A 24,574-nucleotide genomic window follows, 5' to 3' on the forward strand; every position below is an offset into this window, starting at 1 on the left:
AGAAGAGGCCAAAATGGGCAGTGATGGGAGACAGCTGGCCTCCCATGGGGGCGGAGGAGCAGCTCGGGGGCTGCAGGACAATGGCCCAGGCAAAAGCAGCCTTGGAGTGAGGCTGGACGCCCCCAGATCCCGGCAGGGCACAAGGTGGGCGTGTGCCAGAGAGGATCTCGCCTCCCCAAATCCCAAGAGCCTCTGAAATCGGCCCAGTGCCCACTGTGTGGGCTCCAGCCAACAGGGAGCCCCAGGCTTTTAAAGAGGTGGGGCGGGGGCGGAGAGGGCCTTGGTGGTACTGGCGCTGGTCCAGAGTGGACAGAAAAGAGTCAGGGAGGGGTCTGAAACATTTAATAAGGTACCTCTCCACCCACTGTCCTCTGCGGCAGCTGGCAGAATATCCCCCGCCCCAGGTGTCAGGGCCCTGATCTGAGGCTGGGGGCTCACAGAGGATGGGCAGCAGGCACCCCACCGGCGGGGTCATCTCTCAGGGCACTGACTTCTCAGCACTGGAGCTGCACGCCAGCCTCACCTCCTCACTTCTGCAGCAGAGACGAGACTCAGCCGGTGGCAATGGCCCCCCTCACCGCGCCGCCATGTTTGCCCTGCTGTGCACTCACCGTCCAGGACGTGGAACTGGTCTGCAGCCTCACAGAAGCCTGGGGGCCCAAGGCAGGGGTCAGGCTGGACATCAGCCCAGAGAGTAGGGGTGGCTGAGCCGGGGACCTGCTGGGGACACTCACCATACTTGGGGAAGTAGAAGATCTGGTCCTCAGTCAGGTGGGCCTCCCGGACCCGCTGCTCAAACCCACTCAGGACGGAGTCGCTCACAGGGAGTGAGCGGGCTGCGGGGCAGACAGGGCTCCTGGGGTCCCGGCACCAGGCGGTGTGGAATGGGGTCTGTGTGTCCCCTGCCCCCTCGGGGCCTTCCCCCTGCCCCCACACCAGACCTGTCACTGCTCCTCCCTGGGCCCCTGCTTAGCAGGAGGGTCAGGATGGGAGGGAGGAAGGGTGTGTCCCCCTGGGCTCAACCAGCCCCCGGGATGGCCCAGTGAGTGTGCAGAGCTTGAGTACCTGCCTGGTCACAGAGGCCAGCCCCCACATACCATAGAGCTTCACTGACAGCTGCCCCGCCCGCTCCAGGTACAGGACAGCGAAACTCTGGTAGTCGGTCTCAGCGACAACCACATGCACAGCCCCTCGGGCGCCTCGGGCTGGGGCAGAGGCACGGCAGCCACGTCAGAGAGCCACGGCGGCTGCGTCACCACCCACCCACATGCCCTGCGGTCCCTGCCTCACCTTGAAGCAGGAAGCGGCCGAGGACCCTTGTGTCTCCATAGAGCTGGCGCACCTGCCAGCAGATCCCATCCCTGGGGGGGCGGGGAGGAGGCACCGCAGGCTGGGGGACCCCAACCAGGAACCCTAGTCCAGGCCACAGTTGGGGTGGGGTCAGGGGCCAGGGCAGGGCTGAAGTCCGGGGGCTGAGAGGAGGGTTGGGGTTAGGGTGCAGGGCTGCTCTGGGACTCACAGCTTTCGGAAGGTGCTGACAGCCATGGCTTTGCCCTGGGGAGCCACGTGCAGTGTGGTGGCCTCGGCCCGGTGGCCCTGCTCCTGCAGGAAACGGCAGGCAGAGCCGACAGCCACAAGGAGCCAGGTCCCTGCAAACTGGGGGCAGGCCATGGGAGGACTCAAGGGCACTGTGAGAGGGCCCCTCACCTGCCTCCCTCTACCCCCAAAACAACTTCACCTGCCTCCCTCTACACCCCCCATAACTTCACCTGCTTCCCTCTCCCCCCCAACAACTTCTACCTGCCACCCTCTACCCCCTACAACTTCACCCTCTCCCCCTGCCACACACAACTTCTACCTAACTCACTCTACCGCCCCCCACAACTTCACGTTCCTCCCTCTACCCCCCACAACTTCTACCTGCTGAGCATCAAAATTGGCCTTGGGCTGGATTGTGCTGATGGGGGATGGGGGCCGGGGTGGCCTCTGAGGCCTCTGGCCCAGCGAGCCAGCTGCCAGAAGCAGAGTCAAGAGGATCGCAGTCCCAGGGGGCAGCATGGTGGCGGCGGCAGGGTGGCAGGACTGTGGGAGACCAAGGGTAGCACCACCAAGTCCCAGGACAGAGTCTACTGTGCAGTGACAGAGCCCGGCCCAGGAAGTCCATGTCCATCCCTTGCCTCCCTAACTCCAGCCCTGGGCCAGCCCCACATCCCACCCCCAGCTTTCTCGTGAGCCCAGCTTCGATCTGCACTTCCCGGCAGGGCCCTGGCACCATGTCCTATGTACAAAGTCCAAGTTGACCTCTGGTTGTTTATCTATTTCTCCTGCACCCTTGATTTCCACTGACAGTCCTTAGCCCTTTGCACATTATCTTCCTTAAACCATCACCCAGTGGTCTTATCTCCATGACCAACGTCACGGGGTTCATGAAGCCACTTGCTCAGGGCCCGGAAACAGGGAGCGCCGGAGGCGGGTCCCGAACCAGCGGTCTTGGAGTGTCGCCCGCAGCCCCGCCCACGACCGCTGCTCGGTGGCCACAAGGGGCGCTGTTCCCAACGCGCCCGAGTGCGCGCAGGCGCACGAAGAAAAACCGGCCGGGCCGCCGAGGCCCGAGGCGCAGGCGCACGAGGGGCGGATGCGGGCTGCCCGCGCTCTCTGCCGTCCTCGGCCATCGATGCCTCGGGGCTCGTGGCGTCGGGCCTGGCGGGTTCCCCGGTGGGCGGGGGCGGCCGTCCGAGCGGCTGCGGCGGCGGAAGCGGGTCCGGGCCGCGCGGGGCGGGGGCGGCGCAGCGGGCGGAGGCGGCCGTGGTGAGTGCGCCTGCGGCCCTCGGGGGTCCCGCCTCGTCGGCCCCGCCCGCCCTGGGCCACTGCAGAAGCCCCGAGGCCGCCAGTGCGCGCGTCCCCGCCGGCCGCCCCGAGCCCGCCGGGCAGGGCTTCTCCAGGGCCGCAGGGCGGAGGCCACTGCCCGGCCGCCCCGAGCCTCCCCTCGGCGGAAGCCCGTCCCCGGACGGCGCCCGGTGTCCCCGTGCCTCGCGAGCGGCGGTCCGGGCCCCGGCGGGCTGAGGGGCGCCCGCTGCCGGCCGCAGGAGGCCGGGGGATGGCGCGGCGGAGCGGAGACGGCCCGGCCCGCCCGGAGCTGCCGGGTCCTTGGTTGGACGGCGGTGCCCGGGTGTCCCCTGCAGACACCCAGCCCCGTGGAACTCCCGGCGGGACGGTTGGGGCGGGAGGAACCGGGCGCCCGCTCTCGGCCTCCCTTCTTGGGCCTGGGCTGAGGGCAGCCGTTGGTGGGTTTCAGGGCCGCCTGGGCAGAATGTCACGATGGACGAGGGCGGCACGCCCCTGCTCCCCGACAGCCTCGTCTACCAGATCTTCCTGAGCCTGGGCCCGGCCGACGTGCTGGCCGCGGGGCTGGTGTGCCGCCAATGGCAGGCCGTGTCGCGGGACGAGTTCCTGTGGAGGGAGCAGTTCTACCGCTACTACCAAGTGGCCCGCGATGTGCCCCGACATCCAGGTCAGTGGCTTGCGGGGCCGCTACCCACGTTCTACAGCCCTGGCTCCGGGCTCCTGCGTTTGGGGGTCAGCCTGGCTGGGGGCCTGCCCTACGGCCCCGAGTGTCCATCCTCACACCCTCACCCTGATCGAGGTCTGTCGGACATTGCCCAGGCACCCCTCAGAGCATGGGGGCCAGAGGGTTCATTGGGTCACTTGGGGGGTGGGGGATACAGGGGTCTCTGTGAGCTGCAGGGTTGGATCCTCCAGCCAAGGCCTATGCCATGGGTAGTGGGTTCCAGGGGCACCACGGGGCCTGCCAGGACTGCTGGGGCCACACTCTGGCCTTGACTGCGAGGAGGAAGGCCTGGGCCCAGGACTGACAGTGCCCACCCGCAGCGGCCACGTCCTGGTACGAGGAGTTCCAGCGGCTGTATGACACGGTGCCCTGCGTGGAGGTGCAGACGCTGCGGGAACACACGGACCAGGTCCTGCACCTCAGCTTCTCCCATTCGGGGTACCAGTTCGCGTCCTGCTCCAAGGACTGCACTGTGAAGGTGAGGATGGCCCAGGTGCCCTGCACATCCCATCCAGCTGCCCCGAAGCACGGAGGTCCCAGGACCCAGGCGTTCCAACCAGGTGGGAAGGGAGAGTCAGGCCAGAGGTGACACAGCAGCCTCTCTGCATCCAGCGGAGGGACCACAGAGGATCAGGAGCGGTGCAGGGCGGCCCTGAGTACTGAGGAGAGGGTCCCACACAAAGCCGCCTGCTCCAGGGGCAGGCTCCTGCCTTCTATACGGATGCCCCCAGAGTGGATGACAGTGGCTTCAAGGGGTCCCTGCCCCCTGGTGGCCTCTGAGCAGGGCTGGCAGAGCTGGGGCCTCATGGCGCTGTGGTAGCAGGCCCCTGCCCCGCAACCTGGCCAGGCGATCACCATGGCCACCCCCGCCGTGCAGATCTGGAGCAACGACCTGACCATCTCGCTGCTGCACAGTGCGGACATGCGGCCCTACAACTGGAGCTACACCCAGTTCTCCCAGTTCAACAAGGACGACTCGCTGCTGCTGGCCTCGGGGGTGTTCCTGGGGCCGCACAACTCCTCATCCGGCGAGATCGCTGTCATCAGCCTAGGTGAGCATGGGCGCGGAGTGGGCCCCACCCCCGCCCCCGTCCCCACACAGACAGCCTGTCCAGCCCTGGCCTCCCCACAGACTCTTTCGCGCTGCTGTCCCGCGTGCGGAACAAGCCCTACGACGTGTTTGGCTGTTGGCTTACGGAGACCAGCCTCATCTCGGGGAACCTGCACCGCATCGGAGACATCACCTCTTGCTCTGTGCTGTGGCTCAACAACGCCTTCCAGGTACGGGTGGGGCGGGACAGGGCTGGGCGGGGGGCAGGGTTGCCATCCCCAGGGCCTGGAGCCCACCTGGTGTGTACCCCCGCCTTCAGGACGTGGAGTCAGAGAACGTTAATGTGGTGAAGCGGCTGTTCAAGATCCAGAACCTCAACGCCAGCACCATCCGCACGGTGATGGTGGCCGACTGCAGCCGCTTCGACAGCCCTGACCTCCTGCTGGAAGCCGGCGACCCGGCCACGTCCCCCTGCCGCATCTTTGACCTGGGCGGCAGCGACGAGGAGGAGGTGGCTGGCCCGGCCCCCGCTCACGCCAAGGAGGGCTTGCGGCACTTTCTGGACCGTGTGCTGGAGGGGCGGGCGCAGCCACAGCCGTCGGAGCGTGTGCTAGAGACCAAGGTGGCCGAGCTACTGGCCCAGGGCCACACCAAGCCCCCGGAGCGCAGTGCCACAGGCGCCAGGAGCAAGTACCTCATCTTCACCACTGGCTGCCTCACCTACTCCCCACACCAGATCGGTACACCCCTGTCGCCATGCTGCCCGTCTTGGTCCTAGCAGCTTGGGGGAGGCCGGGCAGGGGTCCTGGGGGGCAGACGGCAAGCAAGTCCGCAGGTAAAGCTGGGATCATTGACTCACCCCGGGGTCACAAGCCCAGGCCTGGCCTTGTCTGGGGCCTGCGGGATGAGCGGTGAAAACAGGCAGGCCCGCTGACCAGCGAGCAGCTGAGGGGCCTGGTTCAGGTCTGGGGCCCCCGGAGCAGGCAGTGCCTGCAGACCTCTGCCGTGCCCACAGCCCCAGAGACACCGTTGGGGTGGGGGCTGCCCTGGAGTGATGTCACGGGGCACTGGGCAGGGACCCTCACCGCAGCCCTCTCTGCAGGCATCAAGCAGATCCTGCCACACCAGATGACAACGGCGGGGCCCGTGCTGGGCGAGGGTCGAGGCTCTGACGCATTCTTCGATGCGCTGGACCACGTCATAGACGTGCACGGGCACATCATTGGCATGGGCCTGTCACCCGACAACAGGTGGGCCTCTTGCCAGTGTCCCAGGTGGGGTGCCCGCAGGCGGCCCATACCTAGCACAGTGCCCCTCGCCCAGGTACCTGTATGTGAACAGCCGCGCCTGGCCCAGTGGTGCGGTGGTGGCCGACCCCATGCAGCCGCCACCCATCGCGGAGGAGATTGACCTGCTGGTGTTCGACCTCAAGACCATGCGGGAGGTGAGGCGGGCTCTGCGTGCGCACCGCGCCTACACGCCCAACGACGAGTGCTTTTTCATCTTCTTGGACGTCAGCAGGGACTTCGTGGCCAGGTGCAGGGCGCAGCGTGGTGCAGGGCGGGCGTGGGCAGCAGCAGGCGGGCGACCAGCTCATCCAGGCGCTGTTCTGCAGCGGGGCCGAGGACCGGCATGGCTACATCTGGGACCGCCACTACAACATCTGCCTGGCCAAGCTGCGGCACGAGGACGTGGTCAACTCAGTGGCCTTCAGTCCCCAGGAGCAGGAGCTGCTGCTCACAGCCAGCGACGATGCCACCATCAAAGCCTGGCGCTCCCCACGCACCGTGCGCATCTTCCAGGCACCTCGTCCGCAGCCTCGCGCCTTCTTCTCCTGGCTTGCCAGCCAGAGGCGCTGAGGGGTGCTGGGTGCACTGGAGCTGCTGGGACCCCTCGACGCCACCCAGGCTCTGTGGTTCTCTCCCGAGCGGGAGAGGTGGAGACGCTTGTAGCAGTTACGCCTTAGGAAGGGGACAGCCAGGCCCCGCCACGCTCTCACATGCAAACCTGCTCACGCAGCTGTGATGCTTGGCACAGGGTGGCCAGTGAGGATGGAACCCAAGGTCCCCTTGGCTTCCTGGCCAGCTTGGGGTGCACAGGATACTGGGGGTGCCACTCCTCGCTCATCCCCAGGCTAGGGGTTCACCCGCCCCAGCTGGCCTCAGCCTGGGGTATCCTCGGCTGGTCCTGCGGGGCCCTGAACAGTGGCCCAGTGGTGGCAGGGGCTGCTGGCTCTGGCAGCCTGGCTGTGGTTGTGCGCCTGGGGCTTGGGAGCGGCCGGTCACACTGCTGTGGGCCTGAGTGTGCTGCATGTCCACGCACCACCCATTCCTGCGGGGCCCTGAATAAACAGTTGGCAACAGCACGTTGTCATCCAGTCTCTGTCTATGGGGAGGGAGACTGTGGGCACCGCTGGCACAGTGGAGTGGATCTCGTCACTGCTGACGGGTGAGGTCACCACTGGCATAGTGGCCCCACTGGAGTGGTTGTTGCAGTCACTGCTGACAGGTGACATGTGTCTGAGGTCATGTGCTGGTGCCAGACTTTGTCACACGGCCCTGTCCCCTCTCTGTGACTTCCAGGGAGATGTCTGGCACATCTGCCGGGGCTGGCAGCATGCAGGGTCTGCTGTCTGATTCCAGGGTCAGTAGGCCGCGTCGCTCCCAGTGCCAGGGCGGCCTCCACAGTCAGTCCCGTCCTTGAGGGAGTGCCTCGGCTGCTGGGGGCAGGGAGGGTGTTGGGCAGAGCTTCTCAGAGTTCATGCCGGGGAGGAAGGGCCCAGGGACCCGGAAGTGGCAGCAGAGGTGCAGCTCCAGCTGGACGTTGCAGGCTTTGTCAGAGCTGCACCGGGAGCTCAGGGGTCCCAGGGTGATCGTGGTGACAAGACAGCAGGAGGAGAGCCTGGCATTCAGGTCCGTTGCCCATTATAGGAAGCGCACGGAGCTTGTGGCTCCACACATGGCAGCAGGCAACCCCGTACAGAGAAAGGACGCAGAGGAGACGAGAGAGTATCGAGGTGATGGTTCCCTGGAACCACATGGGCTGCAGAGGTTGGTAGAGACCCTGGGGCCCGAGCCTGAGCACCGACGGGGTCAGGGACAGCACCACCAACACAGGCTGCGCCCCCCAGAGGGATGGGGCCTCTGTCCCGCTAACTCCTGGTCGCCAGCTGGGAAGCCCTGGGGACCTCTGCAGTTCATAATAAAACCCCCAACGTGGGCGAGAACAAGGAAAGGAAGGAAGACGCACCAAAGATCCCCAGACAAGATGAGCTGCGCTGAGACTGACCCCCTCAGAAAAGAGCCGACAGATTCTGCAAACGGGAACTCCACGGGCAGGCTCCAAAGAATTGAGCCATTCCCCGAAAAGGATTTAGCTATGTTCACATTCAAGGAGACTGACAAAAACACCTGTATGCACCATACAACAAAAGCAGGCACAGAAATCAAGAGGATGTGGACATTTCAAAATAAAAAGGGAGCCAATTAGACACTGGAAAATGACACGGTGAGTGACTGCACCAAAAGCTTGATATGTGAGGTCGGGCGCAGTGGCTCACGCCTGTAATCCCAGCGGTTTGGGAGGCCGAGGCGGGTGGATCACGAGGTCAGGAGATCAAGACCATCCTGGCTAACACGGTGAAACCCCGTCTCTATTAAATTTTTTTTTTTTTTTTTTTTTTTTTTTTTTTTTTTTTGAGACGGAGTCTCGCTCTGTCGCCCAGGCTGGAGTGCAGTGGCCGGATCTCAGCTCACTGCAAGCTCCGCCTCCCGGGTTTAAGCCATTCTCCTGCCTCAGCCTACCGAGTAGCTGGGACTACAGGCACCGCCACCTCGCCCGGCTAGTTTTTTTGTATTTTTTAGTAGAGACGGGGTTTCACCGTGTTAGCCAGGATGGTCTGGATCTCCTGACCTTGTGATCCGCCCGTCTCGGCCTCCCAAAGTGCTGGGATTACAGGCTTGAGCCACTGCGCCCGGCCTATTAAAAATTTTTTTAAAAATTAGCCAGGCGCGGTGGCAGGCGCCTGTAGTCCCAGCTACTCAGGAGGCTGAGGCAGGAGAATGGCTTGAACCTGGGAGGTGGAGCTTGCAGTGAGCCGAGATGGCACCACTGCACTCCAGCCTGGGGCACAGAGAGAGACTCCGTCTCAAAAAAAATAAATAGGCCGGGCGCAGTGGCTCAAGCCTGTAATCCCAGCACTTTGGGAGGCCGAGACGGGCGGATCACGAGGTCAGGAGATCGAGACCATCCTGGCTAACACGGTGAAACCCCGTCTCTACTAAAAATACAATAAATAGTCGGGTGAAGTGACGGGCGCCTGTAGTCCCAGCTACTCGGGAGGCTGAGGCAGGAGAATGGCGTAAACCCGGGAGACGGAGCTTGCAGTGAGCTGAGATCCGGCCACTGCACTCCAGCCCCGGCGACAGAGTGAGACTCTGCCTCAAAAAAATAAATAAATAAATAAATAAATAAATGAAAATAAAAGGCTTGATACGTGGAAAGCACTGGACCAGACAGACTTGTGAGGACCAGGCAGCGGAAGATGGCACAGAGGAGATGAAAGAAACAGCCCTGGGAGGGGAACGGAGCGGCATGCATGCCCCCACCCCATCTACAGGGTGGGGGTGGAGACCCAGTGTTTAAAGAGAAAGTGACTGAATTACCAAAAGAACAGAAATCCTCAGAAAATACGTGCGTGCTGAGGTCAGGCCGGGCCTGGTGGCTCACCCCTGTAATCCCAGCACTTTGGGACGCCGAGGTGGGCGGATCACTTGAGGTCAGGAGTTTAAGAGCAGACTGGCCAACATGGTGAAACCCCTTCTGTACTAAAAAAAAAAAAAAAAAAAAAAAAAAAAAAAAAAAAAAAGCCGAGCGTGGTGGCACACGCCTCTAATCACAGCTACTCAGGGGGCTGAGGCAGGAGAATTGATTGAACCCGGGAATGAGCTGAGATTGCGCCACTGCACCCCAGCCTGGGTGACAGAGTGAACCCTGTGAAACTGCAGCGATGAAACTCGTACACGTGGCCCGGAGCAGCTGCCGGAGAGCCGGGTCAGGGAGCGGCAGCACGATCCCAAGTTTCGCAGAACTGGTGCTTGACCCTATGTCCATGACCTGAACTCCATGCAGCTGGAACACTGGAGGTGAGTGCTGGGCCCAGGCAGAAAGCCCAGAGCAGCCCTAAGGGCCAGGGAAAGGAACCGACACTGATGGGCAGAGTCAGTGAGGCAATGCCCTGGTACTCTCTTCTCCGTTCTTTTGTGACCCTGATGGCAGTGGGAGTGGTGGCAACAGGAACCCATCAGAGCCAAACTCGGGGGCCAGAAAGTCCCTCATGGCTCGGTGCAGCTGCATGGAGGGTGGGACCAGCCCCGTTAGCTTTCCTCCCCTGCCCTCCTGCCATAGAGACTCCAACTTGGCCCAGTCAAGGGCACGTCACATGGGGGTGACTAGAGCCACAACTGTCTGAATAGACAGTGAGGGAGCCTAGCAGCCAAACCCAGCGTGGGGAGCTTGGGAAGCACCCACATAAGGTGGCTGTGGGTGCCGGTCTCATGCATGGGGTGGCTGTGGGTGCTGGGCTCACTCACACACAGACACGTGGGTCTAATGGTCACACCACGGACTTGGGGAACTGTGGACCAGCCTCGGGCCCCAGACCAAAGACCAGCAGCTCTGAAGACAGGAGTCCACGCGAGCGGGAGCAGTGTGCGTCTGACCCTCACAGGACCAAGTGCATGCTAACCAAAGACTTCCACATTTCCCACAGGATTCAAACACAACCCAGATCTCATAAAGTTATATTCAAAATGTCTAGAATATAACCCAGAATCACTTGACACACGAAGAACCATAACATTTCAACTTGCAGCTGGGCACAGCAGCTCACACCTGTAACTCCAGTGCCCTGGGAGGCCACGGCTGCAGGGAGTAATGACCGGGCCGCTGCACTCCAGCCTGGGTGACGGAGACCCTGTCTCTAAAAAAAATAAAAATAAAAAATTCAATGTGCAAAGGAAAAAACCCATACATTCTATTTCCCAAAAACAATTAGTAGCTTTTTTAAAAAATCACACGACACAGTTTTATTACTTTTTAATTTTTGTAGAAATGAAGTCTCACTATGTTGCCCAGGCTGGTCTCAAACTCCCGGGTTCAAGCGATCTTCCAGCCTCGGCCTCCCAAAGCGCCGGGATTACAGGCGTGAGCCACCATACCCGGCCAACACAATTCTTAAAAGGCACTGGGACTCCTCTGCTTCAAGATCATTGCTAGGCTAGAAAAATAAAGCTTGTTCCACCAGAAATCACAGGTTAGAATTGAGTGTTCGCTAAGGCAGAAATTGTAGAGTCTAGTGCCATTTCAGGCAAAGATGATTCAGCTCTGAACCAAACATCCACACCTGCCTATCAGAGCAGTCAGACCAGCTCGGAACAGACCAGCCAATTAGGCTTCATCAGACGAGGCCATTGGGTTCTTCTAAAATGCTAATAACCCCAAACAGGAGGTGCTGAAACCAAAATGAAAGACAGTCTTTGAGGCTAGTTGTCACACCGATTGTTAGTTCCTTGTTATGTCCCCCTTCTGTAACATTAATAAAGGAAATATTTTACCGCAAAGAGTATTTTATATGCCACTAGCCATGACTTTTTGTCATTAGTTACTACATAAATGCCACCTAGTGCCTGCCATTATCCACATGGCACAACCATATTATGTCTGCAATTACTTCTGTATTTACAGAATCTTTGTGATTTCCTTAAGTACATTAGTGAAGGTTTAACATCGAGATGCAATCTAATATCCATAACCTCCAGCGTTTTGCAGACAGCAATGTAGGAGACAGTTTTTTGTTGTTTTGTTTTTTTTTTGTTTGAGACGGAGTCTTGCTCTGTCGCCCAGGCTGGAGTAAAGTGGTTCGATTTTGGCTCACTGCAAGCTCTGCCTCCTGGGTTCACACCATTCTCCTGCCTCAGCCTCCCGAGTAGCTGGGAATACAGGCGCCCACCACCATGCCCGGCTAATTTTTTATATTTTTAGTAGAGACGAGTAGCTGGGAATATAGGCGCCCACCACTATGCCCGGCTAATTTTTTGTATTTTTAGTAGAGACTGGGTTTCACCATATTAGCCAGGATGGTCTCGATCTCCTGACCTCGTGATCTACCCGCCTCAGCCTCCCAAAGTGCTGGGATTACAGGTGTGAGCCACCACACCTGGCTGAGAGAGAGATTTTTAATCACCTGTCATTTAAATGACCTTATGTAATACATAAACCAATAATTTAGCAGTTCTAAGTCTCTGAATGGCTCTGGTGAGATCTGTAGGAAGCACGTTCCGCGTACGCATCCTGCTGATGCTGCTGTTTCCTCCTCCCGACGATTTCCTCTGCCTGCAGGAGGGGCTCGGATAAGATGTGCCTCTTTGCTTGACTTCTTTGATGTTCTGAAATTTCTGTAGCTCTTTTTCTTGAATCTGTTTATTATAAATTTGGCTTTGGTATTTCTGTTTGATCTTCAACGCTCTTCGCATCAGTGCTTTTATTCCATTGTTCTCACTGGCATTTGACAGGTTCATTTCTACATTTTTCTTTTTTTTTTCTTTTTTTTTTTTTTTGAGGCGGAGTCTGGCTCTGTCGCCCGGACTGGAGTGCAGTGGCCGGATCTCAGCTCACTGCAAGCTCTGCCTCCTGGGTTTACGCCATTCTCCTGCCTCAGCCTCCCGAGTAGCTGGGACTACAGGTGCCCACCCCCTCGCCCGGCTAGTTTTTGTATTTTTAGTAGAGACGGGGTTTCACCGTGTTAGCCAGGATGGTCTCGATCTCCTGACCTCATGATCTGCCCGTCTCGGCCTCCCAAAGTGCTGGGATTACAGGCTTGAGCCACCGCGCCCGGCCCATTTCTACATTTTTCAAACTCAAATGATCTGCTGTGAGCACTTTACCAGCTGCTTTCCAGATTGCTTTAGTCCACCTGACTTTTGAGGATTGTGCTTTTTTTTTTTTTTTTTTTTTTTTTTGAGAGGGAGTCTTGCTCTGTTGCCCAGGCTGGAGTGCAGTGGCCGGATCTCAGCTCACTGCAAGCTCCGCCTCCCAGGTTTACGCCATTCTCTTGCCTCAGCCTCCCGAGTAGCTGGGACTACAGGCGCCCGCTACCTCGCCTGGCTAGTTTTTTTGGTATTTTTTAATAGAGACGGGATTTCACCGTGTTAGCCAGGATGGTCTCGATCTCCTGACCTCGTGATCCACCCGTCTCGGCCTCCCAAAGTGCTGGGATTACAGGCGTCAACCACCGCGCCTCACCTTTTTTTTTTTAGATGGAGTCTCACTCTGTTGCCCAGGCTGGAGTGCAGTGGCACGATCTGGGCCCACTGTAAGCTCTGCCTCCCGGGTTCACGCCATTCTCCTGCCTCAGCCTCCTGAGTAGCTGGGACTACAGGCGCCCGCCACCACGGCTGGCTAATTTTTTATATTTCTAGTAGAGACGGGATTTCACCGTGTTAGCCAGGATGGTCTCGATCTCCTGACCTCGTGATCCACCCACCTCAGCCTCCCAAAGTGCTGGGATTCCAGGCTGAGCCACCGCGCCCGGCTGGAGGACTGCGCTCTTTAAAAAAGTTTTCATGACATTTTGGACTTTACAAAATCTGAACACCTTACAATCATTGCAGATGAACCCGGGTAGGTGGGCCCCGAACAAAAACGAACACTTCTCAACATGCAAGTGGAACCCGCGTGGTCCCCACCGACCAAACACCAGGCTTGGGAGGAAGTCACACAGACACAGATGTTGAAATTATCCAACAAGGACTTTAAAGTAGCTACTGTAAATATGCTAGAGCAAGCAATCACAAACATTTTGCAATGGATGTAAAAATATGAAAGCCTCAGCAATAAAATAGAAGATGTAAAAAGGACCATTCATACCAAGATTAGGTGTCTATAAAAAGAGAAGGAAAAAGGCCGGGTGCAGTGCCTCACGCCTGTAATCCTAACATTTTGGGAGGCTGAGGCAGGCAGATCACCCGAGGTCAGGAGTTCAAGACCAGTCTGGCCAACATGGCTGGGTCCTCAGGCTCTTGGGAACCTCACCCCTATAGCTTTGCTGGGCTCAGTCCTCACACAGCTCTCTTAAGTTGTAGTCTCGTGCCTTCAGCTCTCCCAGGCTGGCTCTCCAGTTCTGGGGTCTCAGGGGTGGCCTTATCCCCAAGGCTCTACCACGTATTGCCCTAGTGTGGGTTCTCTGCCATGGCTCTGGCCTGGAGACGTCTCCACTTGGGCCCCAGGCTGCTTGTGATCCTGTGTGACACCCTGTGTGGGCAAAGCCATGTCCCCGCCGCTCCTGCAAGGCTGCAGAATCAGCAGCACATGGACACCACCAAGGCTTATGACTTGTACCCTCCCTGGGTCCACTTGAGACAGGCTGGAGTGGCTTAAGGGGTCTGCACTGGAATGTAGACAGCAAAGACTTGGGATGGCCCTGGCCAGCAGGCTCTAAGGTCCACACCCTACACCTCTCTTTTGACGTATTTCCTTCCCAAAGGCTTTGGCACTCTGGGCCTGTGGTGGGAGGGGCAGTACCAGGAATCTGAAATGCCTCTGGGGCCATTTTCCCACTGACTTGATGAGCAGCCTCTGGCTTCATTCTGTCCATACTAAGTTGCTTGGCCACACACTTGGTCTGTTCTCCTAAAGACACTTTATTACTCCCTAAATGGCCAGGCTGAAAATCCTTACAATCCCTATTCTTTCCTTGTTAATTATAAATTCCATCTTTAATTCATTTCTCTTCTCACATCTTACTCTCTGCAGTTGGAAGAAGGCACGCCACACCCTGAGTATTTCCTCAGCCAGATATCCCAGTTCCTTCCACAAAGGAAGGATTGCGTTCTCTGCCACTTTACAACTAGGATGGTCATTTCTCCAGTTTCTGACACCTTGTTCTTCATTTCTGTCTGAGATCTCATCAGAATGGCCTTCACGGTCCGGATTTCTACCAACATTCTGACCACAACCACTTAAGTATTCTCAAAGAAGCTTCAGATTTTCCCTACAGTTCTCTTCTGAGCCCTCAACAAAATCACCCTTTACACTCTACAAATGGCATCTAAGCTTTTTCTCACTCCTCCAAACTCTTGTAGCTGCTGCCTACTACCCGGTTCCAAAGCTGCTTCCACATTTTTCGAGTATTTGTGAAAACAACAAACCCACTCCTGGTATCGATTTTTCTGCCCACAGCACCCCGATACCAAAACCAGACAAAGACAATACAAAAGACAATTATAGGCCGGGCGCGGTGGCTCGAGCCTATAATCCCAGCACTTTGGGAGGCCGAGGCAGGCGGATCATGAGGTCAGGAGATCGAGACCATCCTGGCTAACATGGTGAAACCCCACCTTCTACTAAAAATACAAAAAATTAGCCGGGCGTGATGGCGGGCGCCTGTGGTCCCAGCTACTCGGGAGGCTGAGGCAGGAGAATGGTGTGAACCTGGGAGGTGGCACTTGCAGTGAGCTGAGATTGCGCCACTGCACTCCAGCCTGGGTGACAGAGCGAGACTCCGTCTCAAAAAAAAAAAAAAAAAGACAATTATAGACAAATGTCTCTCATGAACAGAGTTGCAAAATCCTCAATTCCCCCCCCCCCTTTTTTTTGAGACGGAGTCTCGCTCTGTCGCCCGGGCTGGAGTGCAGTGGCTGGATCTCAGCTCACTGTAAGCTCCGCCTCCCGGGTTTACGCCATTCTCCTGCCTCAGCCTCCCGAGTAGCTGGGACTACAGGTGCCCACCACCTCGCCTGGCTATTTTTTTGTATTTTTTAGTAGAGACGGGCTTTCACCATGTTAGCCAGGATGGTCTCAATCTCCTGACCTCGTGATCCGCCTGTCTCAGCCTCCCAAAGTGCTGGGATTACAGGCTTGAGCCACCGTGCCCGGCCTCAATTCCTCAATAAAATATTAAATCAAATCCAGCAATATATAAAAATGATAGTGCACCATGACCAGGTAGGGTTTATTCCAGGAATGCAAGGTTGGTCCAATATTTGCAGATCAACATAAGTCACCATATTAACTGTATAGGAGAAGAACCATATGAATGTATCACCTGGTATAGAAAAAGCATCTTTTTTTTTTTTTAGACCAGGATGGAGTGCAGTGGTGTGATCTCAGCTCACTGCAAACTCCACTTCTCGGGTTCACGCCATTCTCCTGCCTCAGCCTCCCAAGTAGCTGGGACTACAGGTGCCCGCCACAGCGCCTGGCTAATTTTTTGTACTTTTAGTAGAGACGGGGTTTCACCGTGTTACCAGGATGGTCTCGATCTCCTGACCTTGTGATCCGCCCGCCTCGGCCTCCTGAAGTGCTGGGATTACAGGCGTGAGCCACCGTGCCCGGTCTCTTTTTTTTTTTTTTGAAGACAGAGTTTCTTTCTTGTTGCCCAATGGCACCATCTTGGCTCATTGTCACCTCCATCTCCCAGGTTCAAGCGATTCTCCTACCTCAGCCTCCAAGTAGCTGGGATTACAGGAGCACGCCACCACACCCAGCTAATTTTTGTTTTTAATTGGCCAAGCTGGTCTCAAACTCCTGACCTCAGGTGATCCGTCTGCCTCAGCCTCCCAAAGTGCTGGGATTACAGGCGTGAGCCACCATACCCAGCCATTGAAAAAGCATCCTGATAAAATGTCTAGCCATGATATTAAAAAAAAAAAAACCTCTAAGCAAACTAGAAGTAGAAGGGAGCTTGCTCAACCTGATAAAACAGCATCACCAAAACTCCCCGTGGGTAACATGATACATAACTGTGAAAGCGAGAATGCTTTCCCCAAGACTGGGAATGAGGAAAGGCCATAGACCTTACCATTACCATTCAACCTTATGAACGGGAAATCAGCCAATGGAACAAGGCAAGCAAAAGAAACAAAAGGCGGCCGGGCGCGGTGGCTCAAGCCTATAATCCCAGCACTTTGGGAGGCTGAGACGGCCGGATCACGAGGTCACGAGATCAAGACCATCCTGGCTAACACGGTGAAACCCCGTCTCTACTAAAAAATACAAAAAACTAGCTGTGTGAGGTGGCGGGCGCCTGTGGTCCCAGCTACCCGGGAGGCTGAGGCAGGAGAATGGCATGAAGCCGAGAGGCGGAGCTTGCAGTGAGCTGAGATCTGGCCACTGCACTCCAGCCTGGGCGACAGAGCGAGACTCCGTCTCAAAAAAAAAAAAAAAAAAAAGAAATAAAAGGCACAGAGATTGAATAAAAAGAAAAAAACTGTCCTTATTCATGGATGACATACTGTTTATGCATAAAATCTCCCCAGATCTATAAAAACAAACAAAATCCCAATCTCCTAGAACCACTAAGTGAATTCATCATTAAGGGGTATAGAAAGAACACATAAAAATCAGTTTTGTTTTTAAATACTGGAAATACACAGTCAGAAACCAAAATTCAAAAAGCAACCTCTTACAACAGCTCAAAATCAAAGTAAGCTGTGGGACGGGAAGCAATAAATAAATAAGTAAAAGAAGCGCTGAAACATAAACCTACCAAAACATGTACAAGATATGTATATGGGCTGGGCGTGGTGGCTTTTATGCCTATCATCCCAGCACTTTGGAAGGCAGAGGTGGGTGGATCACTTGAGTCCAGGAGACCAGCCCAGGCAACATGGCAAAACCCTGTCTCTACAAAAAATACAAAAATTAGCCGGGTGTGGTGGCACACGCTTGTAGTCCCAGCTACTTAGGAGGCTGAGGTGGGAAGATCCATGAAGCCCAGGAGGTCAAAGCCACAGTGAGCTGTGATTGTACCACTCATTCCAGCCAGTTCAACATACATATGAAATACTACAAAATGCTGAACAAGAACAGAGACGGACTACATTCATGGATTGTCTGACTCAACACAGATGTCAATTCTCCTCAAACTGATCTATAGAGTTAACACAATTCCAATCAAAATCCCAGCAGAACTTTTTGTAGTTGACTGTAAAATGTATATGTACTGTCAAACAAAAATAGGGAAAACAATTCTGAAAAACAAGAACGGACTGGGCGTGGTGGCTCATGCCCTGTAATCCCATCACTTTGGGAAGCTGAGGCAGACAGATCACTTGAGCCCAGGAGTTTCAGGCTAGCCTGGACAACATAGAGAGACCCTGTCTCCGGTGGGGAGCAGTGGCTCACACCTGTAATCCCAGCACTCTGGGAGGCTGAGGTAGGCAGATCATGAGGTCAGAAGATCGAGACCATTCTGGCCAATATGGTGAAACCCTGACTCTACTAAAAATACAAAAAAATTATCTGGGTGTGATGGCTCATACCTGTAATCCCAAATACTTGGAAGACTGGGGCAGGAGAATCGCTTGAACCAGGGAGTCAGAGGTTGCAGTGAGCCAAGATGGGTCACTGTGCTCCAGTCTGGTGACACAGTGAGACTGTCTCAAACAAAAAAGGAGATCCAGTCTCTACCCGGTGTGGTGGTGTGCCTGTGGTCCCAGCTACTTGGGACGCTTGAGTAGGAAGACCTGCTTGAGCCTGAGGTCTCGAGGATGCAGTGAGGTAGGATTTGTACCACTGCACTCCAACCTAGGCAACAGAACGAGGCTGTGACTGTCTTTAAAAAAAAAAAAAAAAAAAAAAAGAGGGGACAGGGCAGGGCAAAAGAAAAAGAGAAAAGAAAAAGAAAAAAAGAAAGGAAAAAAAAAAAGGGGAAGGAGGGAGGGAAAAGGAAAGGGTCCACAGTGACCCATTCTTTTCCCAAAGAAAAAAAAAAGGAAAAAAAAGGGAAGGAAGGAGGGAAAAGGAAAACAAAGAAAAAGAAAAACAAGAATAAAGTTTGGCAAGGTACACGCCTACAATCCCAGCATCCAAGACAGGACGGTGTGAGACCAGGAGTTTGAGACCACCCTGGGAAACATAGTGAGATTCTGTCTCTACGAAAATGAAAGAAAATAAGCTGAGCGTGATGGTGTGAACCTGTAGTCCCAGCTACTGGGGAGGCCCAGGTGGGAGGATCACTGGAGCCCATGGGTTTGAGGCTGCAGTGAAGTAGGGCTGCGCCGTTACACTCCAGCCTGGGTGACAGAGCAAGACCCTATCTCTTAAAAAGAAATAAAAACATAACGCTGGCAACACAAAGTGCCCATGAGGATGTGGAGCAGTGGGAACGGTGGCTCAAGCTGGTGTTCCACAACAGGCCACAGCTATTCTGGAACGTGCTTGGCAGTTTCTTTTGAATTTAAAAATACACTTACTATGTGATCCAGCAGCCCCATTGCTAACTACCTTAATGAAATAAAAACATGTTCAATAACCTGTACACAAATGTTTATAGCAGCTCTATTCAGACCTGCAAAACGTTATAACAACCCAAATACCCTTCAACAGGTGACGAGACAAACTGATCCATCCATACGGCACTACTGAAAAAAAAAAAAAGAGAGAGAAAACAAATGTTGACGCACGGATGCAAAACAAATGCCGATGCACAGATGCACGCATTCTCATCAATCTCAAAGGTGTTCTGCAGGTCCCGCTGCTCTTGGCCACACACTGTAGGACTCCATTATGGGACCTTCTTGGAAACACATAACTATAGTGGCGGAGGTCAGGCATGTGGCTCCCAGGGGTCGGGGTGGCGGAGGACAGGCGCGTGGCTGCCGGGGTTGGGGTGGGGGAGGACAGGCGCATGGCTGCCAGGGGTCAGGGTCAGGGAGGACAGGCGCGTGGCTGCCAGGGGTCGGGGTGGGGGAGGACAGGCGAGTGGCTGCCAGTGGTCGGGGTGGGGGAGGACAGGCGAGTGGCTGCCAGGGGTCGGGGTCGGGGAGGACAGGTACGTGGCTGCCAGGGGTCGGGGTGGGGGAGGACAGGCGTGTGGCTGCCAGGGGTCGGGGTGGAAGACAGGTGTGTGGTTGCCAGGGGTCAGGGTGGTGACTATGGGGAGAGTGGAACGATCTTCTGAGACGGCAGGGCTCGCCTGTCTCCCAGTTATGGTGCGTACCCAAATCCGCGCAGGTGCGAACATCCATGGAACTGAATGTTCCATGAACAAAACAAAAGAATAAATCAATTTTAGTATGTGAAATTTAAAAATGTTATTAGGGACCAGGTGCAACGGCTCACGCCTGTAATCCCAGCACTGTGGGAGGCCGAGGTGGGTGGATCACCTGAGGTCAGGAGTTTGAAACCAGCCTGGCCAACATGGTAAAACCCCGTCTCTACTAAAAATACAAAAATTAGCCAGGCGTGGTGGCACGCACCTGTAATCCCAGCTGCTCAGGAAGCTGAGGCAGAACTGATTGAACCTGGGAGGCGGAGATTGCAGTGAGCCGAGACCGTGCCATTGTACTCCAGCCAGGAAGACAGAACGAGATTCCGTCTCAAACAAAACAAAACAAAACAAACAAACAAACAAAAAACACCACTTCCCAAGTGAGATGAAAGGTGACATGAAAGTTTGGCAAATTTCTCCAAGAGCTGAACAAGTGGCCCTGCAGCTCTAATCCTCGGTATAAATATTCAAGAGAAACGAAAACCAGTATGTGTCCCCACAAAAACTTGTTCACAAATGTTCACAACTGCATTTTCAGAGTAGCCAAAAAGTAGAAACCGCCCCCATGTCCAGCAACGGGTGAATGGATAAATAAGGTGCGGTGCATCCATACAAAAGAATATTACAAGAGAATATTATTTAACCATAAGAAGGAATGGGCCGGGCGCAGTGGCTCAAGCCTGTAATCCCAGCACTTTGGGAGGCCGAGACAGGCGGATCACGAGGTCAGGAGATCGAGACCATCCTGGCTAACACGGTGAAACCCCGTCTCTACTAAAAAATACAAAAAACTAGCCGGGCGAGGTGGCGGCGCCTGTAGTCCCAGCTACTCGGGAGGCTGAGGCAGGAGAATGGCGTGAACCCGGGAGGCGGAGCTTGAAGTGAGCTGAGATCCGGCCACAGCACTCCAGCCTGGGTGACAGAGCGAGACTCCGTCTCAAAAAAAAAAAAAGAAGGAATGAAACTCCGACGCATGCTGCCACACACAAGAACCTTGAAAATATCTTGCTGAGTAAAAGTGTCCCGAGTAGGCAAATCTAGAGAGACAGAAGGTAGGTTTGTGGCTGGCTGTCAGGGGCTGAGGGGAGGGCAATAGAGTGACTGCTAAGGGAAGGTTTCTCTGCAGGCTGATGAAATGTCCCAAAATTAGACAGTGACGATGGTACCTCTGTGGGTTTGCACAGAGCCTGTCACTTCCCCAGAAGGCCACGAGGCGGCTGCCCAGGCCTGCCCACAGCGCCGCTCCAGAGCATTTTGTCCCTCCGGGGGCTCGGTCTGCTTTGTGGGAGCCTCTTCATGCAGCAGCCAGAGCCTAGAGATTTGTTCCGAGTGCAGACCTCTGCCCCTTCTTCGGCCTGGAGCCCGATGCTGCTCTGAGTCGCGGGTGCGATCCTCAGCTCTTCCCCCAGGTTCTCCGGACCTCCATCTCCACTGCGGGAGGTGAGGGCCAGGAGGACCATCTGGCTGCTCTGGCTGGCAAAGGACCTGCAAGGTCTTTCAGCTGATCCACTTTTAGCTCAGATTCTGCTCTGTGCCAGGGTCTCCCGGGGTGGCCAGCTTCCCCCTCAGCCCTCTTCTGCTCAACAGCCACCCACCAACCCACCTCCCACCTTCCAAAATGGGTTCACATCCTCTGAGATGCTGGCTTCTTCCCCGTCTTTGTCCCTGTGGGAGGATTTTTTTTGGTCCCATTCCTCTCATTTCACAGTTGCATTTCGCTTTAAGTGAGAAGAGATGACCTCTTCTATCTGCTTTAACAAACTGCAGTGACCCAGCAAAACCTGTCATATAAAATAAATCCCCAAATAGAGAAGCCCAGTATGTTAAAGGCAAAACTTCAGAATCATTAGAAGAAAACATGACAGTGGTTTTCAGCCTCAGGGAAGGTCCGGATGTTCTGAGTCAGTTGGAAATAGGACCATTCACAAAGGATAAGATCAACTGATCATGTGTAGGGTTTAAGCTTCTGCACATCAGGAACAGAAACAGTTCAAAGACAACTGAGAATCTGTAATCAGGAATATCAGGAACTCCTACCAACCAGTAGAATAAGACCCAGACCAACAACCAGAAGAAAAAGGAGAAAGACATCAACACACGCTTCACACGGGAGATAATCCAACGGAAAGGTAAGCGTGGTAAAGATGCCCGACTCCGCCGAGTCACCAGAGAAATGCATGTGACAGCAATGCCACTTCAAACACAGCAGGCTGCAGCATCTTCTCAATTCCAACAACACGAAGCGTGGGCAGGGATGGGAGCGATGGGAACCCTCTCCTGGTGTTGGTGGAAGGACTAGATGCAGCCCCTCTGCAAAGCAAGCTGGCAACTGCTGAAAAGGGAAGGCTTAGAAACCACCAACCCTCCTTCCAGGTTGACAGGAGACCCAAGAGAGCAGGTCTGGCTATCTCCAGTCACCAAACCCTGAAGACACGGGAAGAGACTCGGAGGTGCTCTCTGGGGAACTCACACACAGCAGTCATAGTCCACCATGCAGAGTGCCCAGCACAACAGGCATTAAAAGTAGTCAGGCTGAGTAAACGGCCCAGCTACCTGCAGCTGTCCCAGTGGATGGTTTCTGCATTTTCAATGCAATACTCTTATTTGTGAATACAGAAACATACAGATGCAAAATTCCAAAGCGCAAGGAGAACTGAAACGCCACAATTCCTGCCACGTGGCCTGGGGAGCTGAGGTGAGGCTGGGAAAGGGAACAGCAAGGCTCTGTGACGCCCGCTTTTTAGGCCCAGTACACACTCACAGAACACAGACAATGCCTGTCGGTCAGTTCTGTACCTGAGTTATTTTCTGTATTTTTCTATGGTCTTAACTTCTCAAACTACAGCAGTGCATGAAGATGTCAAGAGATGACAACACTTTATCCTGGACCCCGATACAGATGCCCAATAGGTCCCAGCACAGTTGCCCTGATACTGAGTGCGAAGCTGTGCCTACATCTGCCTGTGCTGTCCCAAGAACACACCACAGGGGCAGTGCAGCCAGGCCCCCCGGTGCAGCCAGGATGCCCAATGCAGCCAGGCCCCCTGGTACAGCCAGGATGCTCGGTGCAGCCAGGATGCTCGGTGGAGCCTGTACACAAAGAGGCAGGACCAGGGCTGGCTCATCCTCATCCTGCTCTCACAGGAATCCCTGGGGAGGCCCAGGAGAGGAGCTGGACAGGGAAGAACATTCCAGAAGAGGGAACACTGGGCTTCACCAAGGCTCCAGAAGAGAGAGCTTACAGAAGGTAAGGAACAGAGAGAACAGCTTGGCTAGCTAGAGAAGCAGGCAGGGGCCAGGCACCCTGTGGGGAGGGGTCTGTGAGAGGAGAGGAGGCCAGGAGGACCCGCAGAGGATCACCACTGCCAAGGATGGAAGCCGCAGGCAACCTGGAATCAAATGGATGCCACTGACCACAGAGATGTGAATGGTTTAATAACTGTCTTGTGAGCTGGATGGCGAGCTCTTACATTTCACCCGCAGGCTGTGCTGTGCGCACCCCCCACACAGTGGTCTGAGCAGAGGCAGCGTGGGACCAGACCCTCTCCCACAGCCAGCCTGGCCAAGGTAGCACAGACCAGAGCTCTGTGCAGACAAGCACCTAGGGGTCTAAGAACACTCCCTTCTCTCCAGGGGCCAGAGGGGAGAACCAAGCTGCTCGGCCCTCCTCGCTCTGGCCGGCAGGAGGCCCTTCTCCTGGAGCAGCCCTCCTCCTTTCTGTCATGCCCGAGGGACACAAGGTCATCCACTGCGCTCCTGCTACATGGGCACTGCTGGGATGTGCTCCCACACTGAGTGTCCCACCCAGGGCCTCTCCCTTCACTGCACAGGACAGCAAGGGCAGCTTGTGCTGGGAAGCACCTGAAAACCCTCAGCCAATCCCACCACAGCCCTGGGCTAAGCCCGTCTCCCAGGCCCCTCCACACAGTCTCTGAAATCTGAGGACTGGCTGGTGGCTCCTTCCCCCATTACAGTGAACTTGGCTGCAGGCCAACACCCTCCCAAGCGCCCAAGCACGGCCCCTGCCCACTTGTACAGTGAGGCCCTGGCCCAGTGTGGTGGCCCCTCAGTGAGCCGGCTGTGCCTGGCTGCCCCCAACCCCCAGACATCAGTGGGGGGCAGTTAGAGCCCTGTCAGGTCCACAATGGCCTTGATGAAGATGGCATCGTCCCGCACGTAGGAATTCTTGGCCTCCATCTTGGAGACAGGGCAGAAGAGGGGGCAGCCGCTTGCGATGTTCATGTCATTGACTGGCCTCTGAAAAGAGGACGAGGTCACGTCGGGCCTGAAGGCATCAATCACGTGCTCCCGATTATTCTGGTCGAGCAGCATTAAGGTCACCTGGAGGAGAGAGCCCCAGGGAGGGGCCACAGGTCTGTGGGCCACCTCGCTCTGGCTCCCGAGGGTCTGGACACCTGCAGGGCCACTAGCAGGAAGCCACAGGCGCCATTCCCAGGACCCAGGCCAGAGGCTGAGGCCCAGCTGAGACCACATGGTGGGCGGCCTTGCTCCTGCCGCAGCGTCCAGGCTCCCCAGCCCTCCCCAGCCCCTGGCATTCTGCTTCTCTCTGGGGAACCTGTGTCCATTCTGGCCTTTCCTGTCCACTGACATCTGGAGTCCTAGGCTAAAGCTTATCACTCCTGAACTTGAATTATTATGAGGAAAATACAAAAAATAATATATCTGGCAAAGACATTTTCTTGCCAAAGAGATCAGGAAGCAGCCACTGCCCACCCACGAGGAGCACTTTCCAGGGAGAACCTGAGCCTCTGTCAGGCTGTGAACCCGGATGCCCCGGGACAGACGAGGGCCCATGGGCCCTCCACACCCCTCACCCCGCCCAGCTCTGATCTGCCTGCTCCATAGCTATAGGGGGTGGGGGAAGTAGCAAGCCTGGGCCAAGTGT

At 55.9% G+C, this 24,574-nt stretch overlaps 3 protein-coding genes across 7 annotated transcripts in view; 1 reads left to right on the forward strand and 2 right to left on the reverse strand.

Annotated features, from left to right (window-relative positions):
• Positions 1 to 327: 327 nt before the first annotated feature.
• On the reverse strand, positions 328 to 2,190 carry C8G (complement C8 gamma chain). 2 transcript variants are annotated; one of them, XM_010372688.2, is made up of 7 exons: positions 1,921 to 2,190; positions 1,520 to 1,656; positions 1,291 to 1,361; positions 1,098 to 1,205; positions 735 to 836; positions 612 to 650; positions 328 to 533 (listed from the first exon to the last, which is right to left on the reverse strand). In XM_010372688.2, exons 1-7 carry the CDS (start codon positions 2,056 to 2,058, stop codon positions 520 to 522), a joined length of 609 nt encoding a protein of 202 aa, XP_010370990.1. In that variant the 5' UTR covers positions 2,059 to 2,190; the 3' UTR covers positions 328 to 519. The 2 variants fall into 2 exon arrangements, with proteins under 2 accessions (XP_010370990.1, XP_010370991.1); XM_010372689.2 differs by lacking the exon at positions 1,098 to 1,205.
• Positions 2,191 to 2,628: 438 nt separating this feature from the next.
• FBXW5 (F-box and WD repeat domain containing 5) lies at positions 2,629 to 6,984 on the forward strand. Its single transcript, XM_030919772.1, has 9 exons — positions 2,629 to 2,808; positions 3,296 to 3,511; positions 3,889 to 4,046; positions 4,446 to 4,620; positions 4,701 to 4,849; positions 4,939 to 5,359; positions 5,722 to 5,869; positions 5,943 to 6,155; positions 6,235 to 6,984. Exons 2-9 carry the CDS (start codon positions 3,319 to 3,321, stop codon positions 6,476 to 6,478), a joined length of 1,701 nt encoding a protein of 566 aa, XP_030775632.1. The 5' UTR covers positions 2,629 to 2,808; positions 3,296 to 3,318; the 3' UTR covers positions 6,479 to 6,984.
• Positions 6,985 to 23,079: 16,095 nt separating this feature from the next.
• TRAF2 (TNF receptor associated factor 2) overlaps positions 23,080 to 24,574 on the reverse strand; it is a 45,378-nt gene continuing 43,883 nt past the window's right edge. For all 4 annotated transcript variants that reach the window (XM_030919697.1, XM_030919698.1, XM_010372691.2 and 1 more), the window contains one exon: positions 23,080 to 24,009. In XM_030919697.1, coding sequence (XP_030775557.1) covers positions 23,791 to 24,009 — 219 coding nt within the window. In that variant the 3' untranslated portion in view covers positions 23,080 to 23,790. The remainder of the gene's footprint in view (positions 24,010 to 24,574) is intronic.

This window comes from Rhinopithecus roxellana, chromosome 16 (assembly GCF_007565055.1).
Source record: "Rhinopithecus roxellana isolate Shanxi Qingling chromosome 16, ASM756505v1, whole genome shotgun sequence".
Lineage (NCBI taxonomy): Eukaryota > Metazoa > Chordata > Mammalia > Primates > Cercopithecidae > Rhinopithecus > Rhinopithecus roxellana.